At 32.7% G+C, this 18,429-nt stretch overlaps 1 protein-coding gene across 1 annotated transcript in view; it reads right to left on the reverse strand.

Moving 5' to 3' along the window:
• Positions 1-2,391: 2,391 nt before the first annotated feature.
• Positions 2,392-18,429, reverse strand: part of LOC145324568 (uncharacterized) — a 32,965-nt gene continuing 16,927 nt past the window's right edge. The window contains exons 5-22 of the mRNA XM_080167149.1: positions 15,713-15,801; positions 15,167-15,250; positions 14,969-15,090; positions 14,690-14,748; positions 14,166-14,296; positions 13,643-13,705; positions 12,946-13,025; positions 12,515-12,602; positions 10,528-10,615; positions 9,970-10,049; positions 9,601-9,670; positions 6,461-6,573; positions 5,749-5,900; positions 5,341-5,432; positions 4,584-4,698; positions 3,669-3,783; positions 3,177-3,250; positions 2,392-2,859 (exon numbers count right to left, since the gene is read on the reverse strand). Of these exons, the coding sequence (XP_080023275.1) occupies positions 2,727-2,859; positions 3,177-3,250; positions 3,669-3,783; positions 4,584-4,698; positions 5,341-5,432; positions 5,749-5,900; positions 6,461-6,573; positions 9,601-9,670; positions 9,970-10,049; positions 10,528-10,615; positions 12,515-12,602; positions 12,946-13,025; positions 13,643-13,705; positions 14,166-14,296; positions 14,690-14,748; positions 14,969-15,090; positions 15,167-15,250; positions 15,713-15,801 (1,748 nt within the window). The 3' untranslated portion in view covers positions 2,392-2,726. The remainder of the gene's footprint in view (positions 2,860-3,176; positions 3,251-3,668; positions 3,784-4,583; positions 4,699-5,340; positions 5,433-5,748; positions 5,901-6,460; positions 6,574-9,600; positions 9,671-9,969; positions 10,050-10,527; positions 10,616-12,514; positions 12,603-12,945; positions 13,026-13,642; positions 13,706-14,165; positions 14,297-14,689; positions 14,749-14,968; positions 15,091-15,166; positions 15,251-15,712; positions 15,802-18,429) is intronic.

Raw genomic sequence — 18,429 nt, forward strand, 5'->3', positions numbered from 1 at the left:
CTGTTTTAGAATTCCGCTACTGGCAGCTTAAAAACGGCAAAACTACAGGTAGGAAATAAAAAATCAGTTAAAAATCAGTCAAGGAGTGGTCAAAAGGTCATGGCCTTACTATCCACGGAAGTTTATTATTACTCAAGAATTAACAAAAAAAAATTCAAGGTCTCTAGCTGTAATATTCATGATATAAGTCAGTCTTTTAACAGTTTGGGAGGAGGGGATGTAACATTAAATGTCTCTTCCAATTATCTTAACTAATCTTTGAATGGCTCCAGTGTATTTACTTTTTTACTTATAGACTTAAAATTGTAAAATTAAGCTTATCTTACATGCCTACATGACTTATCAAATTTTTTTTTAAATCAGCTGTTGTTTCCAGCTGACCACAGCCAGAGCGGTGGCAATCCATGTAAGCTTCAAATCAATTAAATTTTTTGATAAATATATATTTTTAAAAATTTACATATTAATAAACATTTCAAGAAATAAGAAAATTACAGTGATTTAAGTTTTTATGTTTAAAAAGGATCTAAAAACAAAGGATGTTTGATAAAGGGGATAAAGAAATATAAGACTTAATATGACCAATGATCGGATAATTCTTTATTAAATAGGAAGCCTTACATAATTTTAACCCGCTTGGTATAATATTAGTTAAGATAATTGGAAGAGACATTTAATGTTACATCCCCTGCTCCCAAACTGTTAAAAGACTGACTTATATCATGAATATTGTGGCATCTATTACAGCTAGAGACCTTGAATTTTTTTTGTCAATTCTTGAGTAATAATAAACTTCCGTGAATAGTAAGGCCATGACGGTTTGGCCACTCCTTGACTGATTTTTTATTTCCTTCCTGTAGTTTTGCCGTTTTTAAGCTGCCAGTAGCAGAATTCTAAAACAGTTCTAGACCAGCCAATTTTTGTATGTAGTCTTTATTGTGATCATAAACAGATAAAACTAGCGCTGCCAACCGCCGTTTTACTGCCAAAATTGGCGGTTTCCGTTATTTGTTGTTTTTTGGCGATGGTCAGAAAAAGCATTTTTTTTTTGTTATGAAAAATAATTGCTCGTCATAAAATTTGGTTTTCCTAGCTTTAAAATTGGCCGCTCTACAGCTTTTTTAATATTTAGCGGCTGGCTGCTAAAAAGCGGATAATGAGCAGTCTGACCGCTATGACTAGAAAAAGTAATTCTCCAAAAATACACATGAACAACCAGAAAAAAGTTTTACGTCTCTATCTGTAACAGAAGCTGAGATAGAGGGGGGGTCTGTCAGGGGGTTAAGTAAAGGTTCAGAAGTTTAACTGCATGTTTTTGCCAGTTTGGGTGCTGGAAGCGCCAATTTTTTTTTAACTGAGAATAATATCTTAATAAGTTGTAACTATAAACAGATGAAAATATTATTTAGCGCCGCCAACCGCCGTTTTACCGCCAAAATTGGTGGTTTCTGTTATTTGTCAATTTTCGGCGATGGTCAGAAAAGGTATTTTTTTATTTTAAAAAATAATAGTTTGTCATAAAATTTAGTTTTCTTAGCTTTAAAATTGGCCGCTCTACAGCTGTTTTAATATTTAGCAGCTGGCCGCTAAAAAGTGGATAAGGAGCGGTCTGACCGCTATGACTAGAAAAAGTAATTCTCTAAAAATACACATGAACAACCAGAAAAAAGTTTTACGTCTCTATCTGTAACAGGAGCTGAGATAGAGGGGGGGTCTGTCAGGGGGTTAAGTAGGGGTTCAGAAGTTTAACTGGCTGTTTTTGCCAGTTTTGGTGCTGGAAGCGCCAATTTTTTTTTACCTGAAAATAATATCTTAATAAGTTGTAACTATATACAGTGAAAAAAGGGACAAAAAAAGATATTTTTTAGGCCTTTTCAAAAGGCAGTTTTGAAATCCCGTTATTTCAAAAAAAATATTAAAATGCTTAGAGAATGGCTTGAAAGGTGAATTTAGGTGTTCTGCATATTTCAACTTAAACACATAAGGCCTAAGATATGATATCCCAAAAATCTTTTGTCAAAGTCTACTCTACACCTAGCGCTGGCGATTTCATTTTTCACAGGTATAAAATGCATGATTTTAGAAAACTGACTGGCGCTAGGTCTAGAGTAGACTTTGACAAAAGATTTTTTGGATATAATATCTTTGGCCTTATGTGTTTAAATTGAAATATGCAGAAGAGCTGAAAACCTGCACATTACTGAGATATTGTTAAAACCGCCGTGCTACCGTTATCTGTTGATATTTTACATGCCTGGCGCTAGGTCGCCAGTAGAGATAGAGCGCTGAAATTTTGTACATATATTTCTAGGCCCCTAAAGTAACTTTTTAGGTTAGCAGAAGACTGAAATTCGAAAAAGGGTATTTTCATGAAAAGATCTATTCTACAGATATGCATGGTACATTTAGAAACCTACAAGCCTGAAAAAGATATAAATAAGAGGAACAAAAGGTGAAGATAGACAATGGGCATCCGATTACTGTATGGAACATAACTATAGTATTTAAATTGTTTATGTTCCTGTCGTAATAAATTAAGTTGTTTTAAAGGTCTCTAGGGTAAAAATGACAAAATAGTGGAAAGGGTAAAAATTATACGCATAAAAATATTTTTCTAGATATAAGCAAAGCATATGTAAAGGAATATCTAATAGAATCACACAAAAAGGGAAAGCTTTCAAATTTAAATTCTTTCTAACACACAAATATTAAATTAAAACTAATTTCTAATGTCCATTTTCACCATTAGTACCATTTGTACCATTGGAAGTACCATTAGTAATTTTATTAAGGTTTGTATCTTGATAAGATAGTCTGAGTGTAGTTCCATCTCTGCCTGTATATTTACCATTCACATCCCTGAATACAAAAAGATGATTTCCTTAAAATTTTACATTTAGCTTATAAACCCCCCATCCCCTTTTCTCCTTTATGCGGGGGAGCTCAAAACACAGTATGACTTAATGTTAAACACAAAAAAACATTATTTACAATTTATTACAAAAGTTCTTTATTTAATTCATATGCCTTTGGTGAAGCTTAACAGTCAGACAAAGAATATTCATAGTTATCAACCTAATATGATTCAAAAATATAAAGAAAATGTTATGTAAATCTATAACAAAGTATACTTTATTTTCCATATAATTTAAAATAGAAAAAAAAAGAAATCTTACCATTTTTTCAATCCTTTTCTTAGAGTCATAGTAAAGGGTGCTTCAATAAATAATTCATGACATTTGACAAAAATCTTAAATAAACAATGAAGGATAATTCATATATAATACATAACTTACTGAAGACTTTAATTACTAAGTATTATTTTCAATTTTATCAAATATTTCGAATCATTGAAAGAAATAAAGTAGCTGTTTTTGTTGTACTTTTCACAGTAGCCTTTCTCCTATATCTAGCCCCTGCAGGGGACTCTAACCCAGCAGGGCCAATTTTTGAATCTTGCAATCATTAACATATAACTATAACCTAAGATAATCATTGCTACTGTGAAAATAGACAAAACATGCTACTTTGTTTTCTTTTCATGATCTAAAATTTCTATATTTCTTTTGTTGCATGACTGATAGACATGCTCTTAAATAGTACCCACATAGCGTTACGAACTTACAGAGTGAATTATAGAGTAGCTTCACTACTAACAAAAACTAAACCTTTTTCATAGCCATGGGTTCCAGGACGGGCGGATGTCTAACCATTTCTGTGCGCTTTCTCACTCTGTCTGTAAATTCTGGGGAGTAGAATGTAAATACTCCACTTAGCTCCTGCCTATGAAAATATATTTTATTTAATCATAGTTTAGTGCGTCCCTAGCATCCGAGGGCACTATATTCACTAACGTAGGACATAAACCTTAAAATAAATACCAACCTGGGACCTATGAAAAGCTTCCCTAAAATAGGAATTTGTCTGTTTGTTGATCTGTCTATCTATCTTTATATACAACCCGCGAATGGAATCTAGTAAAATTGTCTCACTCTGATTATGACGTAAAAAAAATTAGCCAATGAGATGCCGGTATACACTGTAATTGACTAATAGTAAAATTTATAGTGGCCTCTCATTGGCTATTTTTTTACGTCATAATCACAGCAGACACTTTTACTAGGTTCCGCGACCGTGGCTCAACAAGTAGCGCATTCACTCGTCGGATGGGAGGTTATAGGTTCGAATCTCGACCCGACACCGCATTACAACTAAAGACATTTAAAATGGCCTACTGTTGCTTTGTCAGGTGTGCGACAAAGGTAGTTAGAGTAGGGGGAGTGTCATGACCTGTAAACTGGAGCAATTCATTACCTCAGAAAAAGGTCGTACACTTAAAGGATTGTCTATTGGATGTTACTTAACATAAAACCCTTGGGTGTTAGAGTATCGCATCCCATTACAAGCATATGATGCTCTGGATTCTTTAGATAATCACTTACAAATCGAGGGAGAATTCCGCCTTTTCGAAGTAAGGTAAATAATGTCATTTATATTTATCTATCTAACTATATATCTACCTCTAGTTTTATATACATATCTATCTATCTCAACTATAAAATTATCTATCAATAAATGCATACCTAAATTCAGCTTTAGTTTCAAACTTATCCCCCTCCTCTGTAACAAAGCTAAAGTTTGTCTTGGGTACATTGTCCACTCTAAAAGTGTTTTTGTTCAAACTCATAATAAAGGTAACTAAAAAAAGAAGAAATTATGAAGAGAAAAAAATAATAGATTTATTGATCTAGATGTGTCTTAAAAATGGATTTATATGAGATATTGATTTTTATTGATAAAATAATGTGGTCGGATTGTTTCTATATATTATTACACGGATGTTGCACCAGATTTGCATGCACTCTGATAAAGTATTGCTTGCAGCTGACTAGAATAACGATACCCCCCGCCCCATCCACCCCATTTATCCCATATTTTCCCTTCCTAAATTGACGACAAATGTTCCCTTGTAAATATATACACGTATAATCCTATATAAATTTTTCTAGTAGTCTAATTAAGGGACTGCTAATCTAGACTATATTTATTTTGAAAAATATAATTATAAAGAGAGTAAAATAGCTTAAAACCATTCCATAAACAGTAGGTACATTCCAGAACAAGAGTATATTGTTATACTACCGGTCGTGTCCCTAGCAACAGAGGACTCTGTATTCAAATAGCAAAGGAAGGGGGCAGAATACAACTCTAAAGATAACATGACTTCAAATCTAAAAAAGTCTAAAACCGTCCCTATTGGGCTTAATGAAACGATTCAGTGGTTGGCGATATTTCAACGGACATATAAAAAACCTTGCTATTTTACATAACAGGATATACAAGTTTTGATTTTAATTATGTATGCTGTATGAACATTCCTAAAGACCAGGGCTCGTTCCTGCACTGCGGGGACACTTTCATTCAAATCTAACCTAAAACATTTTTTTAGTATAACAACTTCTATATAACATATTGATGATCGCACGGTTATCCAACGATTTTAAGCTGAAAGCCTACTATTATATCTTTTTAAAATAACGATTTCTTATTCGTTGGCTTAACAAATTTGAAGATTTTTATTAAATTTTTAATGGTTGGTTCATTAAGTTGAGTGTCCAAACGTATTGTATTTAAAGAATAGGTATTAAGTAATGTACATCCATTTATCGGCTATTTTCTTATCCCTTTAGATCCATTATTATGCTTCTAACATGCTTCTATCTGTTTTAGAGATCTTGAAATACATACCTATGACTGATTTCAACATTATAGTTGGCAATTCTTGGCCAAGAAGGAGTTTTATATTCAGTTGCATCTTCATTTATATCTTCTAGTACATCAATAGTCTTGACAGCTAGGCTTACTTGCACATTCTCCCAATTTATTACTACGTTCTCTATCTATGAAAACAAATGGAACTATATATGTGTTAATAGGTATACCTGTTCTAATTTAGGTATACTCATTGCATTTTTTGTGTTGGTGACAGCATCCATAAAAGCGAACATCAACACTTGAAGAGTGTCAGAACTGAATATAAATGTATAAAAGTCGAAACAAAATTTGTAAGTAAATTTGTAAAAAAAACTCCTTAATTACAGGATAATGTTTCAGGACAAAATTTTTATGATTTGATTATAGTAATGTTTAGCTTATAACATTCTACATTGTTGTCCTAGGAATCAATATTTCAAAAATCAGATCAATCGGATAATTGTAATAAATAAAAATTTGTTGTTAAAAATTAACATGTTTAAAATGGACGTACTGACATTCTGGTAACTATTATAGAGTTGCTACGTTTTCTAAATCGTACCTAACTACTACAGCAATCACCATGCAAAGTGATAGGACAATTCTAACATGACTAAATTCACGATAAAAGCTATATGTACCGGACATACCAGCCGTAATTATAGAAAAGCTTAGCTTTTAAAAAGTTGTGTGAAAATCTAATAACCTCTACAGATTTGAAGTTTGCATGATCCATAGGCCGTATGGAGGACAGGGGCTTCTGCCAGCTTTTCAACAGGTCTTCTGTTTCATCATATGGGTCATTACTGATGGTCTCATCTTAATCAAATATTATTCATTAAACATTAAAGGTAATTCTGTGTTATGATGATGATTCCTGTAACATTAAGGTACAAATTAGAATGTTGAGAAAAACCATAACCAACAGAAATTCCGTAGGTCCATTCAAAACATGTTGATTTTTTTAAATTTTGGCAACAACTTTTGTATGATAAAATTAACTTTTTATTTATAAAACTTTTTTAAAAAGCACGTTAATTTTTTTTATAAACAACAAATCCTTTGTTTGCACAACTTTTTTTTGAAGTCTGTTTAATGTAACGCACCTGATATAGCAGCGGTATGTGCAAATTTTAACTTCCTTTAGTGTGACTATTATCTTTTCTCGTATTCATTCGAATCCGGTGGATAGGAACCGGTTCTCATCCATACGAAAAAACTATGTCTAGCATCGTATTATATCCAGTTTTCTACGAATATAGAAATGTACAATCATAAGATTAAAACTAGTTTTTTAGCCCCGAGGTGCCGGAATTGTACATTCTATATCCGCGGAAAGCCGTTTATAATACGATACGATAAATAAGTATTCTCGTATTTATTCGAATCCGGTGGATAGGAACCGGTTCTCATCCACAAGAAAAAAAACTATGTCTAGCATCGTATTATATCCAGCTTTCTACGAATATAAAAATGTACAATCATCGGCACCTCGGGGCTAAAAAAACTGGTTTTAATCTTATGATTGTACATTTTTATATTCGTAGAAAGCTGTTTATAATACGATGCGAGAAATAACTATTATTTCCTTCTTGTTTTTTTTTGCAAAAAGGCAAAGATAAATCTATAACTAAAATTAATAACTTCTTAAATATTGATTTAAATTGTCATTAGCTATATCATTTATAGTATTTTATTTGATTTGCAGAATAATTTATTTATTTGAAATAATTATTTATTACTTATCAATAATAAAATATTGTTATCTAAATAATTTCAAAACTGTACAAATTGTATTCTTGACTTACTTTTTATAGATGTTTAAATGGTTTTATTTAAATTTAGCCCTTGATTGGAAGCTCTAACCATGCAGGACCCTAGCCATATAGTATAATACATACTTAAAGATTTTGTATTTTTTCAATGATTACTTTACCCTCTCTTATAATTAATATAACTTTAAAATATGGGGGGGGGGGGTAAAGTGTTTTCTCTCATATGCACTACCCTTGTAGGGGTGGGGGCTCTAACCCTACGGGGCTACCTAGTAACCAGTATAACCTAACCTAATATACAACAACAAACCTTCACCTACCCTCCTCCCTTTCAATTTATTCCAAAATGGGGGGGATTTCTATGCTCAACAAGGCTATTTGAGGGAATAAGCCATATACTCCTTGTAACATATTATAAAGTACAGACTAACGCACAGACAAACCAATAAACAAACACATAGACAAACAAACCAATAAACACAAACAAAACCATTTTAGATTGATTATTAAGAATATCAATCACTAAAGTGAACAAACAATTAATTTCTTATAACATTTTATATCAGGAAAAAAGGAGTGGTTTATTTACTAGATTTTGCGCTTGTCCTCAAAGTTCCTAGAAAAGCACAAAAATATATTGAAACAGGGTTTTTTTCGTGTGTTTGTGTTTTAATGTAAGTCAAGTAAGGTAAGGACCCTCCGAATGTGTTAGGCAAAAGGAAGGAAACGACCCTTCCTTTTTAAGATACATTTCAAAATAAGGGAAACGGGCAAGAATGAGGCAATTAACCAAAAAGTTTACATTTTACATTTAAGTGGAACGTGGCATCTAAAACATCTACCTTTTTTCACCTCCACAAAGTGTCACATAACCCTGTTGAATTGCTGTGCTGCTACTTTTTAATTTCCATCTTATTCCCTTTGATAACAAAGTTCATAGATGCTATGGGTGAAGCCACAATTTTGACAATAAATCAACATATTTTAATTAAGATATACTATTAAATATCCCTAAAGTTCTGCATTTTGTGTATACCAGGAAAGAAAGATCATTAGGGTGATGTGAAGATTGATTTTTACATGTTTTAACAATTTATTTTCTTTTTTTGAAGCGCAGCTAATGTATAATTTATGCATTACCGTCATTACGTAGCATGTCATCTGAAGTTTTGGTTTAAATTCACCCATAGGTAACTCTAAATTTTAGCGTAAAACATTTTTTTATTAGAAATTAAAAATAAAAAAGACATTTTGGGGGAGGGAGTCTTATTTTCTAGGGGCGAATTCACTTTAAAAGGTCTAAACCTTGGAACTATGAGCAGCTTCAGAGGTTAACAAAATACTTCACTATAAAAACACAGACATATATCCTATTACTTTCATAAGGATTTACTGTTTCTAGCATGTTTATTGTTTTGTTGCTGCGCTACATATGAACAGAGTGGTCATTGTTTCAATATTTTAATGTTTATGATGCTAAGATAGTTAAGAATAATAATATTACATTTTCCTTATGTTCACTGCTACTTTATAACCATACTAGCGGCTTCGCCCCTAGCCACTAGGGGCTTTGCCCCAAGAGATATAATTACATCTTCTATTACCTACCCAGCGGAAAAATACGAATGGATTGCAAATTTTCACGAATAAATAACGAATGCGCAAAATTAGCAAAATTCGGACGGACAGACATCATTCTACTTTGTATTGTAGATACAAAATTAAACATGAAATGAATGTATTTTTCATCATATAAAGTAGTAAGTTTTTTCTTGTCTGTCAGTTAGTTATCACTAACGACATAATTGGTTCAGATATTTCAAGGTCTTGTGCAGGTTTTGGACTTTTTAAAAATCATATTTAAAAAGGATTTTTTTATTACTGCTGCATTATGCATGAGTGGTGGTACCCTCCTCTAAAAATTGTTAAAAACCTTCCCAGGACTTATGAGAAATTACAGTGTCAGAAAGAACCATATTGGTTCAGCGGTTAGCAAGAACCTTCGGTACAGACAGACATACACACACAGTTAATACTAATATAATGATAGTCAGGAGAAAAAGAAAACTACCTTCAAAATGGAAGAAATAAGTCCCCTTGTAGTTCTTATTTGTAAAAGCAATCCACGCACCAGCCAAAACCTAAAATTACAATCAGAAACTAAAGATACGCGAGTGAGGACACCATACCGACTTTCAATGGGTTCTTTGAATATCAGCCAATAGCATCGGAAATATATACAGAAAAACGGCTAAAAAAGAGCAGAAAGCAATTCGCTAGCAGACAAAAAAGGTCTCCACCACTTGGGCCAGGTAGTTATTTGGGTAATTCATCTATACTTATACATTCATAGTTTGGCACTAGAAGTGTCCAAACTTTTCAACCAGTAATTCTTATGATCAATAGGGCTAGAGTCAATCTAAAAGTTACTTTTCTGTACCTCAATATTGCTTGGTTGTGTATTGATAAGGTATGTTCCAAAATTTTCCTCTCCTTCATAAATAGCAACTCCCTCACCATCTAAAATTTCAAATGTTTCATCCTATAATGTAGTAGTACAGTTTTTTGTCTGAAGCTTTTGATTTCAAATACTACTGAACTCATTTCTGGGAAGCGTTATATAGGTCCTGGGATGGTTTTAGTCTATTTATTTTTTAGATTTTAGTCGTAATATGATTTTAGGCTATTTTTTCCAATATTTGCATTCTTGCAATTACAAAGCCTATATGCCAGGAGCGCAGGCACAAGTGATGACATAAAAAAAAGATTTGTACATACAACTATTATGATCAAGATAATTTTACTTTTCAAAGATCAAATGTTATCCACAACTCAAAGTAACGTAAAAGGAAAAAGTAAAGCAGTTCTTTTTTTATAATCGCAAAAGTTTTTTGTTGCAAAATAGAGATTTTTTAAAGCAATATAGAATAGATAAAACAGTTTAAAATCAACATTTAATTTTTTTTTAAATCACCAAGATTTAGAAAAATTGTGTTACCAATGAGATGTTGTGAGAGGGCTGTATCAGTACCAAGCACTGCACCATCAGGATCCAGGCCTACCAGTCCACTACCTCCAGCTGATACCTGCAAGATGTTTTTATCGCATTGTATTAAAGACAGCTTTCCATAGATATTAAAATGAAAAATTATAAGATTAACACCAGTTTTGTTAGCCCCGAGGGGCCGAAGGCCCTGGTTAACTAAGCTGGTATTAATTTTATTATTTTCAATTTCGTGGAAATTTGTCTGCAATACAAAGCTATACATGTTTTTTGAGCATGGCTGAGAACCAGTTCCAATCCAGCGAATATTAGTTAGTTTCGCAGACATACTGAAAAAAAGGTTTCTAAAAAAATTTATTATTCATCAAAGCATGTCCATTAGTCCTCATTTTCCGATGTTGATCAATCAAGATAATACTAATTTGTCATTTGATTCGTTCAGGAATTTTAATTCTTCGCTTTCTTTTTCTTTATTTTTATGTCAACTTTTCTTACCCAGAACTGTATACCACTTTAAATATGTACTAGCAGCTTCGCCCCTAGCCTCTAGGGGCTTTGCCCCAAGAGGTGATCAAAAAAATTAAGGTGAAATTCGTAAAAGGACCAAGGAAATCTCCTGCAAGAAAAAAGGACCAAGGAAATCTTCTCAAAAAAAATGGGGGGGAATTTTTTGGTTTTTTGGGGGGTTGGGGGTGTCCCACCCCCCAAGAAAATAGCCTAAAACCACCAGAGGATCAGTAGGTATATACCCTGAAGAGTAGAATCCAATCGGTTCAGCGGTTACCGAGATCTTAAGCTTCAGACGGACGGACGGACAGACATCATTCTACTTTTGTATTATAGATATGTATATACAATTCCATTTTGTAATATTTTATTCAGTATCGCTTCGAAACCGATTGATATCCAGTGGATTTGAACCGAAACTCAGCCACACTGAAAAGTCATGTAAAGCAACGGGTAATATATCCAGAAAATAAAAATGTACAATCATAATTGTACATTTTTATATCCACGGAAAGCTGTTTATAATACGACGCAATAAATAACTATTACTGAACATTTATCTTACAGATCGGGCCCCTATTCCCACCTTAATAGATCGGGGGGGGGGGGTCATATTGACCCCCCCCCCTCTATCTCGGCTTCTGTTACAGATAAAGACGTAAAATTTTGTTCTGGTGGTTCATGTGTATTTTTAGAGAAAATCACTTTTTCTAGTCATAGCGGTCAGGCCGCTCCTTAGCCGCTTTTTAGCGGCCAGCCGCTAAATTTTAAAACAGCTGTAGAGCGGCCAATTTTGCAGCTAGGATGACCAAATATTAGGACGAACTTTTATTTTTCATAACAAAAAAATTACTTTTTCTGATCATCGCCGAAAAACGGCAAATAACGGAAACCGCCATTTTCGGCGGTTACGGCGGTAAAACGGCGGTTGGCGGCGCCAATTAATATTTTTATCTGTTTATTGTTGCTCAAGGATTTACCAAAAAAAAATTTAGGTCTCTAGCTGTAATAGAAGCCACGATATTCATGATAAATGTCTGTAGTAAAAGCCGGACAAAAATCGGTCACAAAGTCGGTCAAGGTGCGGTCAAACGGTCATAACACCAATTTTCTCAGAAGGTCATTGATATCTCAGTATTCACCAAAAAAATTTTAGGTTTCTAACTTATACACAAAAGTCATAATGTAGAAATTAGGATTTATTTAGAATTTTTTTAAAATGTTGGTGCCACCCAACCGACTTTGACCGAACACCACGACCGACACAGACCAGATATCCTAATAAAATCAACTCTTGCCGACGTATAATTACTAAACTTAAAAAGTCATGAAGTCACAGCTCTCCATCTTACCTACAAAAAAAATGACATTGAAAAAACTAGAGGGGGGGGGTCAATATGACCCCCCCCCCCGATCTGTAAGGGTTAAGCCATTTTGATTATTGTTAAACATAAAATAAAAATGAAAACCGTACCTTTGACCAATTGAAATGTTTGATATCACTACTCACATCAACTTTGAACCAATTGTTACCAGATGGATTAGTTTGAGATATTCCACCTCTAGAAAAAAAAATAATTGAAAAACATATTTTTTCTCCCTAACATATTCTAAACAGAAAGAATTTTTAGGGATCTAAAGGGATACGACAATGGCTGATAAATTTATGTACATTCCCAATGATTATACATCAAATAATCCTTTCTTTAAAATGGTTGGACACTGAGCTTAATGATGCAAACAGTCAGAATTCACTGAAGTCCCCAAAATTGTCCAGCCAACTTGAAAACTTTTGGGACTAGTGTAATAAATAGCCCATTGTCCCCACTTTCTCTCTCTGAAGAATTAGTCTTTGAACTACTGAAATTAACACAGAGTAATATAGAAAAGAATATAATGATTTACCTATACCACAGAGAACCATCAGAAGAGGTGGCCCAAACAATGTCATCTCCACTTGATATCCAACTCATTTTTCCATTAATCTAGGCATATTTTTATATGTAAATAAAAAGGAATGTTCTACATTAAAGTAAGGTTTGTTCAATAACCAATGGTTTAGAAGGTTTTTTGTTCGCTCCTTTTTTTACCTTTCTATAACTATTAAGGTTGTTTTTTATTTAGTACAAATTCAAATTGCTTACAAACCCAAAACTATCAAGAAATTATTACCATCAGCACTTTTATTATCTAGGTCCTCTACTAAAAATAAGTTCTGTCTGTTTCATTTCTGTGGCATTCTTTATTGTGAATTGAAGTTTATTGAGCAAGAATCTGTAAAAATGGGTGTAATTGACTTGTTTTTTTAATCATTATAAAACTAATATAGTTTTCTCGTATTCATTCGAATCCGGTGGATAAGAACCGGTTCTCATCCATACGAAAAAACTATGTCTAGCATCTTATTATAAACCGCTTTCTACAAATATAAAAATGTACCATCATAAGATTAAAACCAGTTCTTTTAGCCCGTGCCTTCGGCACCGCGGGGTTAAAAAAACTGGTTTTAATCTTATAATTGTACATTCTATATCCGCGAAAAGCGGTTTATAATACGATGAAAGAAATAACTATTATCTTTGTCTCAGTTCATAAAGTCTACCTTAGTCCATCCTCTGCCATCAGAATCCGCTGATAACCCATAAGTTCCTTCTCTATATAATACCTACAAAATATATTTATAATTCCTATTCAATGTGTCAGTGTTTGGTTTTGCATTGTATTAATTAGTTGCAATTTTATTTTACATCTCAATTTTGTGCTCTACCAGTATACATGACTAGACTATTGATTCATTGTTTGGCGTTATTCTCTTAGAAATATTTTTTTCAATTTTTAAAATATTTATACCTTTCCCCCCCCCCCCCTTTCCCCGACAATGACTCTGGCAGAGAACCACTATTTTAGGTTAGGTTAGGTTATAGGCTAGGGGACCAAGCTCCCGGGGCTAGGAAGGCTAGGGGGCCGGACTCTGCGGCTAGGCAGGCTAGGGTGGCAAGCGCCGCGGCCAGAGTTCATAGTTCTGTCCTGTCGGGGAGGATATTTCTAAGAGGATAATACCAATGTAATTTGTTTCATGCTTTATAATATGCTTTTCATGCTGGCTAACTTATAGAAATACATACCACTTGTTTGGGAGTAATTCCCCAGACACCAGCATTGCCAACTGTCACCAAAATGAGTTCCCCATCCACCTGCTGCCATTTTGTCCCCATGGGGTTGGTGGACTTAGCCCCCATTCTTCTGTGAACCTTTCCCTGCATGTCAGTTTTTAACAATTTTATTACAAAAGTTGAAATATCTATTAAAGAAAATAAAGAAAAGACAAAATATTAAAAGGATATATAAAGTATAGCTAGGGTATTCCCTTTCAGGAATCTACAGGGATAAGACATTGGCCGATAAATTATGTACATCCCCAATGATGATATACAATATTACCTCATCTGTAGATTACAGTTAGTGGTTAAAACGTTTAGACACTTAGCTTAATCAATCAATCGATCAAAATTCAATGAAAGTCCCTAAAGTTGGGGACTAGTGTAATAACACCTCATTGTCCATTCCCTCCTTGAATTCTCGTACTTTTTTTCTATTAGGTCGACCATAAGGAGATAGGTAGATATAGATATTTAAATACTGATATGTTCCTTTGTATCTGTAGCCCAAACTACTCCGTTGGGTCCAACTGAGCAATTGTTTACCTCCCTAAAATATATATCAAATATTAAAATAGTTATAAATATTATAATATAATTTTAATAATAAATATATCTATTCAATAGAATTATTAATTATTAACTGAAAAACATTTGAACTACTTATGTGCGAGTAAATTTGTTTTCTTTTTTTTAATGGGAGTGTACTTTTTTCTAAAAGCTTTGATATTCTTTAATACAATTGTCCTTGATCGCATGAGGGTACTTACCCAAAATCAGCATCTAGTTGCTGCCACTCGCTTCCATTTAGATTGTCAGGAGATAGCTTAGACTTGATCTTCAGTTTATTGTCCTTCATAACTGCCCATACTATACTGTCACCTACAGATACCTGTTACAAATTTTAATATAAACATAAAGCTTTTGGGACTGGTGTTCCCAATGTCCCCTCCCACCCGGAAATTTACCTGTTTAACTCCAGAATCAATGACAGATTTCCAGGTGGAACCTTTGAGTCCTTCACCAAATCCAGACCCAACTCGTTGCATCAACTAAAAATTTTTCAGGTTAATTCATTGATATGATTTTTAGATAACAGAACCAAATTGATGAATTTCAAATACATTGTTCGGATCTACTGCAGTTTACGGTAAAATATTGCTGGTAACGAATATTGCCTTTGTTCTATCTTTGGAAATTATATAACATTTATATGCCTTAACAGAGTCTTGTACTTTTACTATATCGTCTGTAATACGCCAGTAAAGGCACGACACGACATAAAATTATCGAAATTGAATGTTTGATTAATGACATTTTTGACATTACTTTTACTTTCACTAACCCAACTTAAAATTGTATTAGAAATCTTTTAATTATCCCCATGCAACAGGATATGTAATTAGAGCAAATCAAGCCTGCCTTAGAGCCAAGAACCGCCCTCAGGTCCGCCCCTACAACAGCCAGGTCCAGGTACCTATCATCTCCATAATTCCACCAGCTAACTATCTTACCTTGGATCCAAGAACCGCCCACAGCCCCGCTCCTCCAACAGCCATGTCCAGGTACCTTTCATCTCCATAATTCCACCAGCTAACACAATCTACAAAAATATGCATTATATTTCAAGGATGGCATATTTACATTCATGGAGTATATTTGAGTGTAGATTAAACTAGTACTAAAAGTATTAGAACCTCTTTATCTTATTTAATGACTCAAAATCTTTGGGTAGTCTTATTGAATTTTAATTGGATGTTTCAAACTAGGTTCAAAACTTTAAATCTACAGAAGAGGTAATTTTGTCTTTGCATTGCATTAGAAATGAATAACAATCTATTAAAAATAACAAGATTCCTGTACTCATTACAACTCCTTTATTGGCCTTATTTTTATATTTGACAGAGAAAGACATATTTGTGATGCTTATCATTTACTAAGTATATTTGCGATTACTTTTATTTAATGAAATCTTCCAATTTTTAACATTTACAAAACGGCCTGCTTTATTGCATCAAGATCCATGACAGATCTATATAGGAAATAAACGTCTATAAATAAGCTCGAGTCTTCCAATGGTAAAGTGTTTAAACTCATAGTGCTCCAATAATCTTCATTAAACTCTCATTGACCAAAGCGATAAGACCTTTATTCTATTTGTTTATGGATTGAAATAAGTTTTTCACTTCATGTAGATATTTGAATTACATTGAAGTATTTAATCCTTTTTTCATAAATAAAAAACATACGTTCATAATAGAGTAAATCTAAGAAAACTGTATTTTAAAAGAATTCGATTGTGGCGACACTTCCTTTGTGTTAAAATATTAAAACTAAAATTTTAATCATATTAACCCTTTGGTGATGGTAATGTGAAAAAAATATAATTGAAAAATTATTTTTAAAATCATTTAAATTAATAAATATTTACTTCTTTCTTTTAGATTGTAATGGTGGGGGAGGAAAATTTATTTATTGAGAAATAGATAAATAGATAGGTACTTATAGAAAACTAGCCAATAGCGATATAGTTATATTGAGCCAACTCTAGTAATATATAGACTAAGTCTTCTTTAAATCATTTAGTTGTTGGTTCAGACGTTTGCAAGCTCTTTCTGGACATACACAAAAACTCACTTTACTGTTTTATTGTCAGCAATCCAAGATCTTATTTTTTTTTCGGTGGAGAGGAAAATTTGTAGAATTTGCTTGGGATAACGGGGTAAATTTGTTCCCTCTCTCCTACTTTATCCCCCACTTTTTATTTGTTAATGTCTAAGGAGGTGGGGAAATTACCCCCTTCATTACACGTCCTTGAACCTGATGTACTTAACAATTAGCTGTGAAAATCTAAAGTTTGCAATATTTACACAAAACATAGAAATGTCAATTTTAACCTGAGAAAAAGATAACAGGCTTGTAATGGAATATTTTTGCAAATATTTTAAACTTATTTTTTGTTTTCTTATTTGTAAGACTTTTCCTTACTCAAATTTCTTCTCTTAATCGTTTTTGGTGTTTTTATGAAGCTACCAATTATATTGTGGCTATAGGAAAAATAGGAAAGTCAAATATCAGAAAATTAAAGATTTTAATAGTTATAAAAAAACCTAAATACATGATAGAAACATAACAAAGATTTACAGTACACAGATATTAGCCGTTTTTGAGATCTTTATTTATACAATTTTAAAGTATCCTTAAAGCTTTCTTTTTACAGCATAGTTGTTTTGATAGATAATCTTTTTACATGTTTGACATTGTACTGGAATTTACGCAAAATTTTTTAGAAAGGAAAATATATGTATTCTATACAAAATTTCAATCAACTTAAGATTTTATAGTAAACATAAAAAAACATTTTTAAGGTTAGGATGCACAAGTTTTACCTAAGCCCCACAAGGCCATGCAAGCTGATATAATGTATGGATTTAAAGGGATTAGGTCGATAAATTGATATACATCCCCAATGATGACATACAAAATTACTCTTTATTTATTTATTTTAATTATTATTTTTTAAACACATGGACACTTAACTTACTGAACCAACCATCAAAAGAAGCGCGGCCATTGGAAAATAAATAATTATCTATAAATTCAATAATAAAGTCCCCAAAGTTATTATACCAACGAATAAGAAAGCGTTACGATCAAACTTTGGCGACTAATGAACAATCGTATGTCCCCTCCCACCCTGGGAATAATGTAACAAATATACGAACTAAACATATATTTTCTTTTAGAACATCTATCCTCAATCTTAAAAATTTAAGGATTTAATTTAAGTTGAAATATCTAAATTAACAAGTCCAGACTTTTTTTTTTACAATAATCTATCTTAAAGTCTTAATCTTAACTACAATAAAGAAAAGTATTCAAACTAGGACAATTGGGTGCGAGGGTAATTCAGGGTACACTATTGTACAGCGCTTATAAGTTTTTCTCGAGAATTGCAAATACAAAATATAAAAATGTTTGAAATTAAAATCAAATATTTATTTAACTTTTAAAAGCAGTATTTTAATGGTTAATGACATTTGTACTTTGTAAATTTGCTTACATTCTCGGTCTGCTGGGTATCTGTAATCGACAATTATAGATAATTAGAATATATTGTAGAAAACAGTAAATTGTTATACATTAAAAAGATTTAGATATATTTTAGTTTTGTATAAAACAAGAATTCAAAGAGAGGTTAAAGAACAATAAGTAATCTCCTCTGAAAAGT

The sequence above is a fragment of the Acartia tonsa genome, chromosome 7 (assembly GCF_053477335.1).
Source record: "Acartia tonsa isolate MP-2025a chromosome 7, ASM5347733v1, whole genome shotgun sequence".
Classification (NCBI taxonomy): Eukaryota; Metazoa; Arthropoda; class Copepoda; order Calanoida; family Acartiidae; genus Acartia; species Acartia tonsa.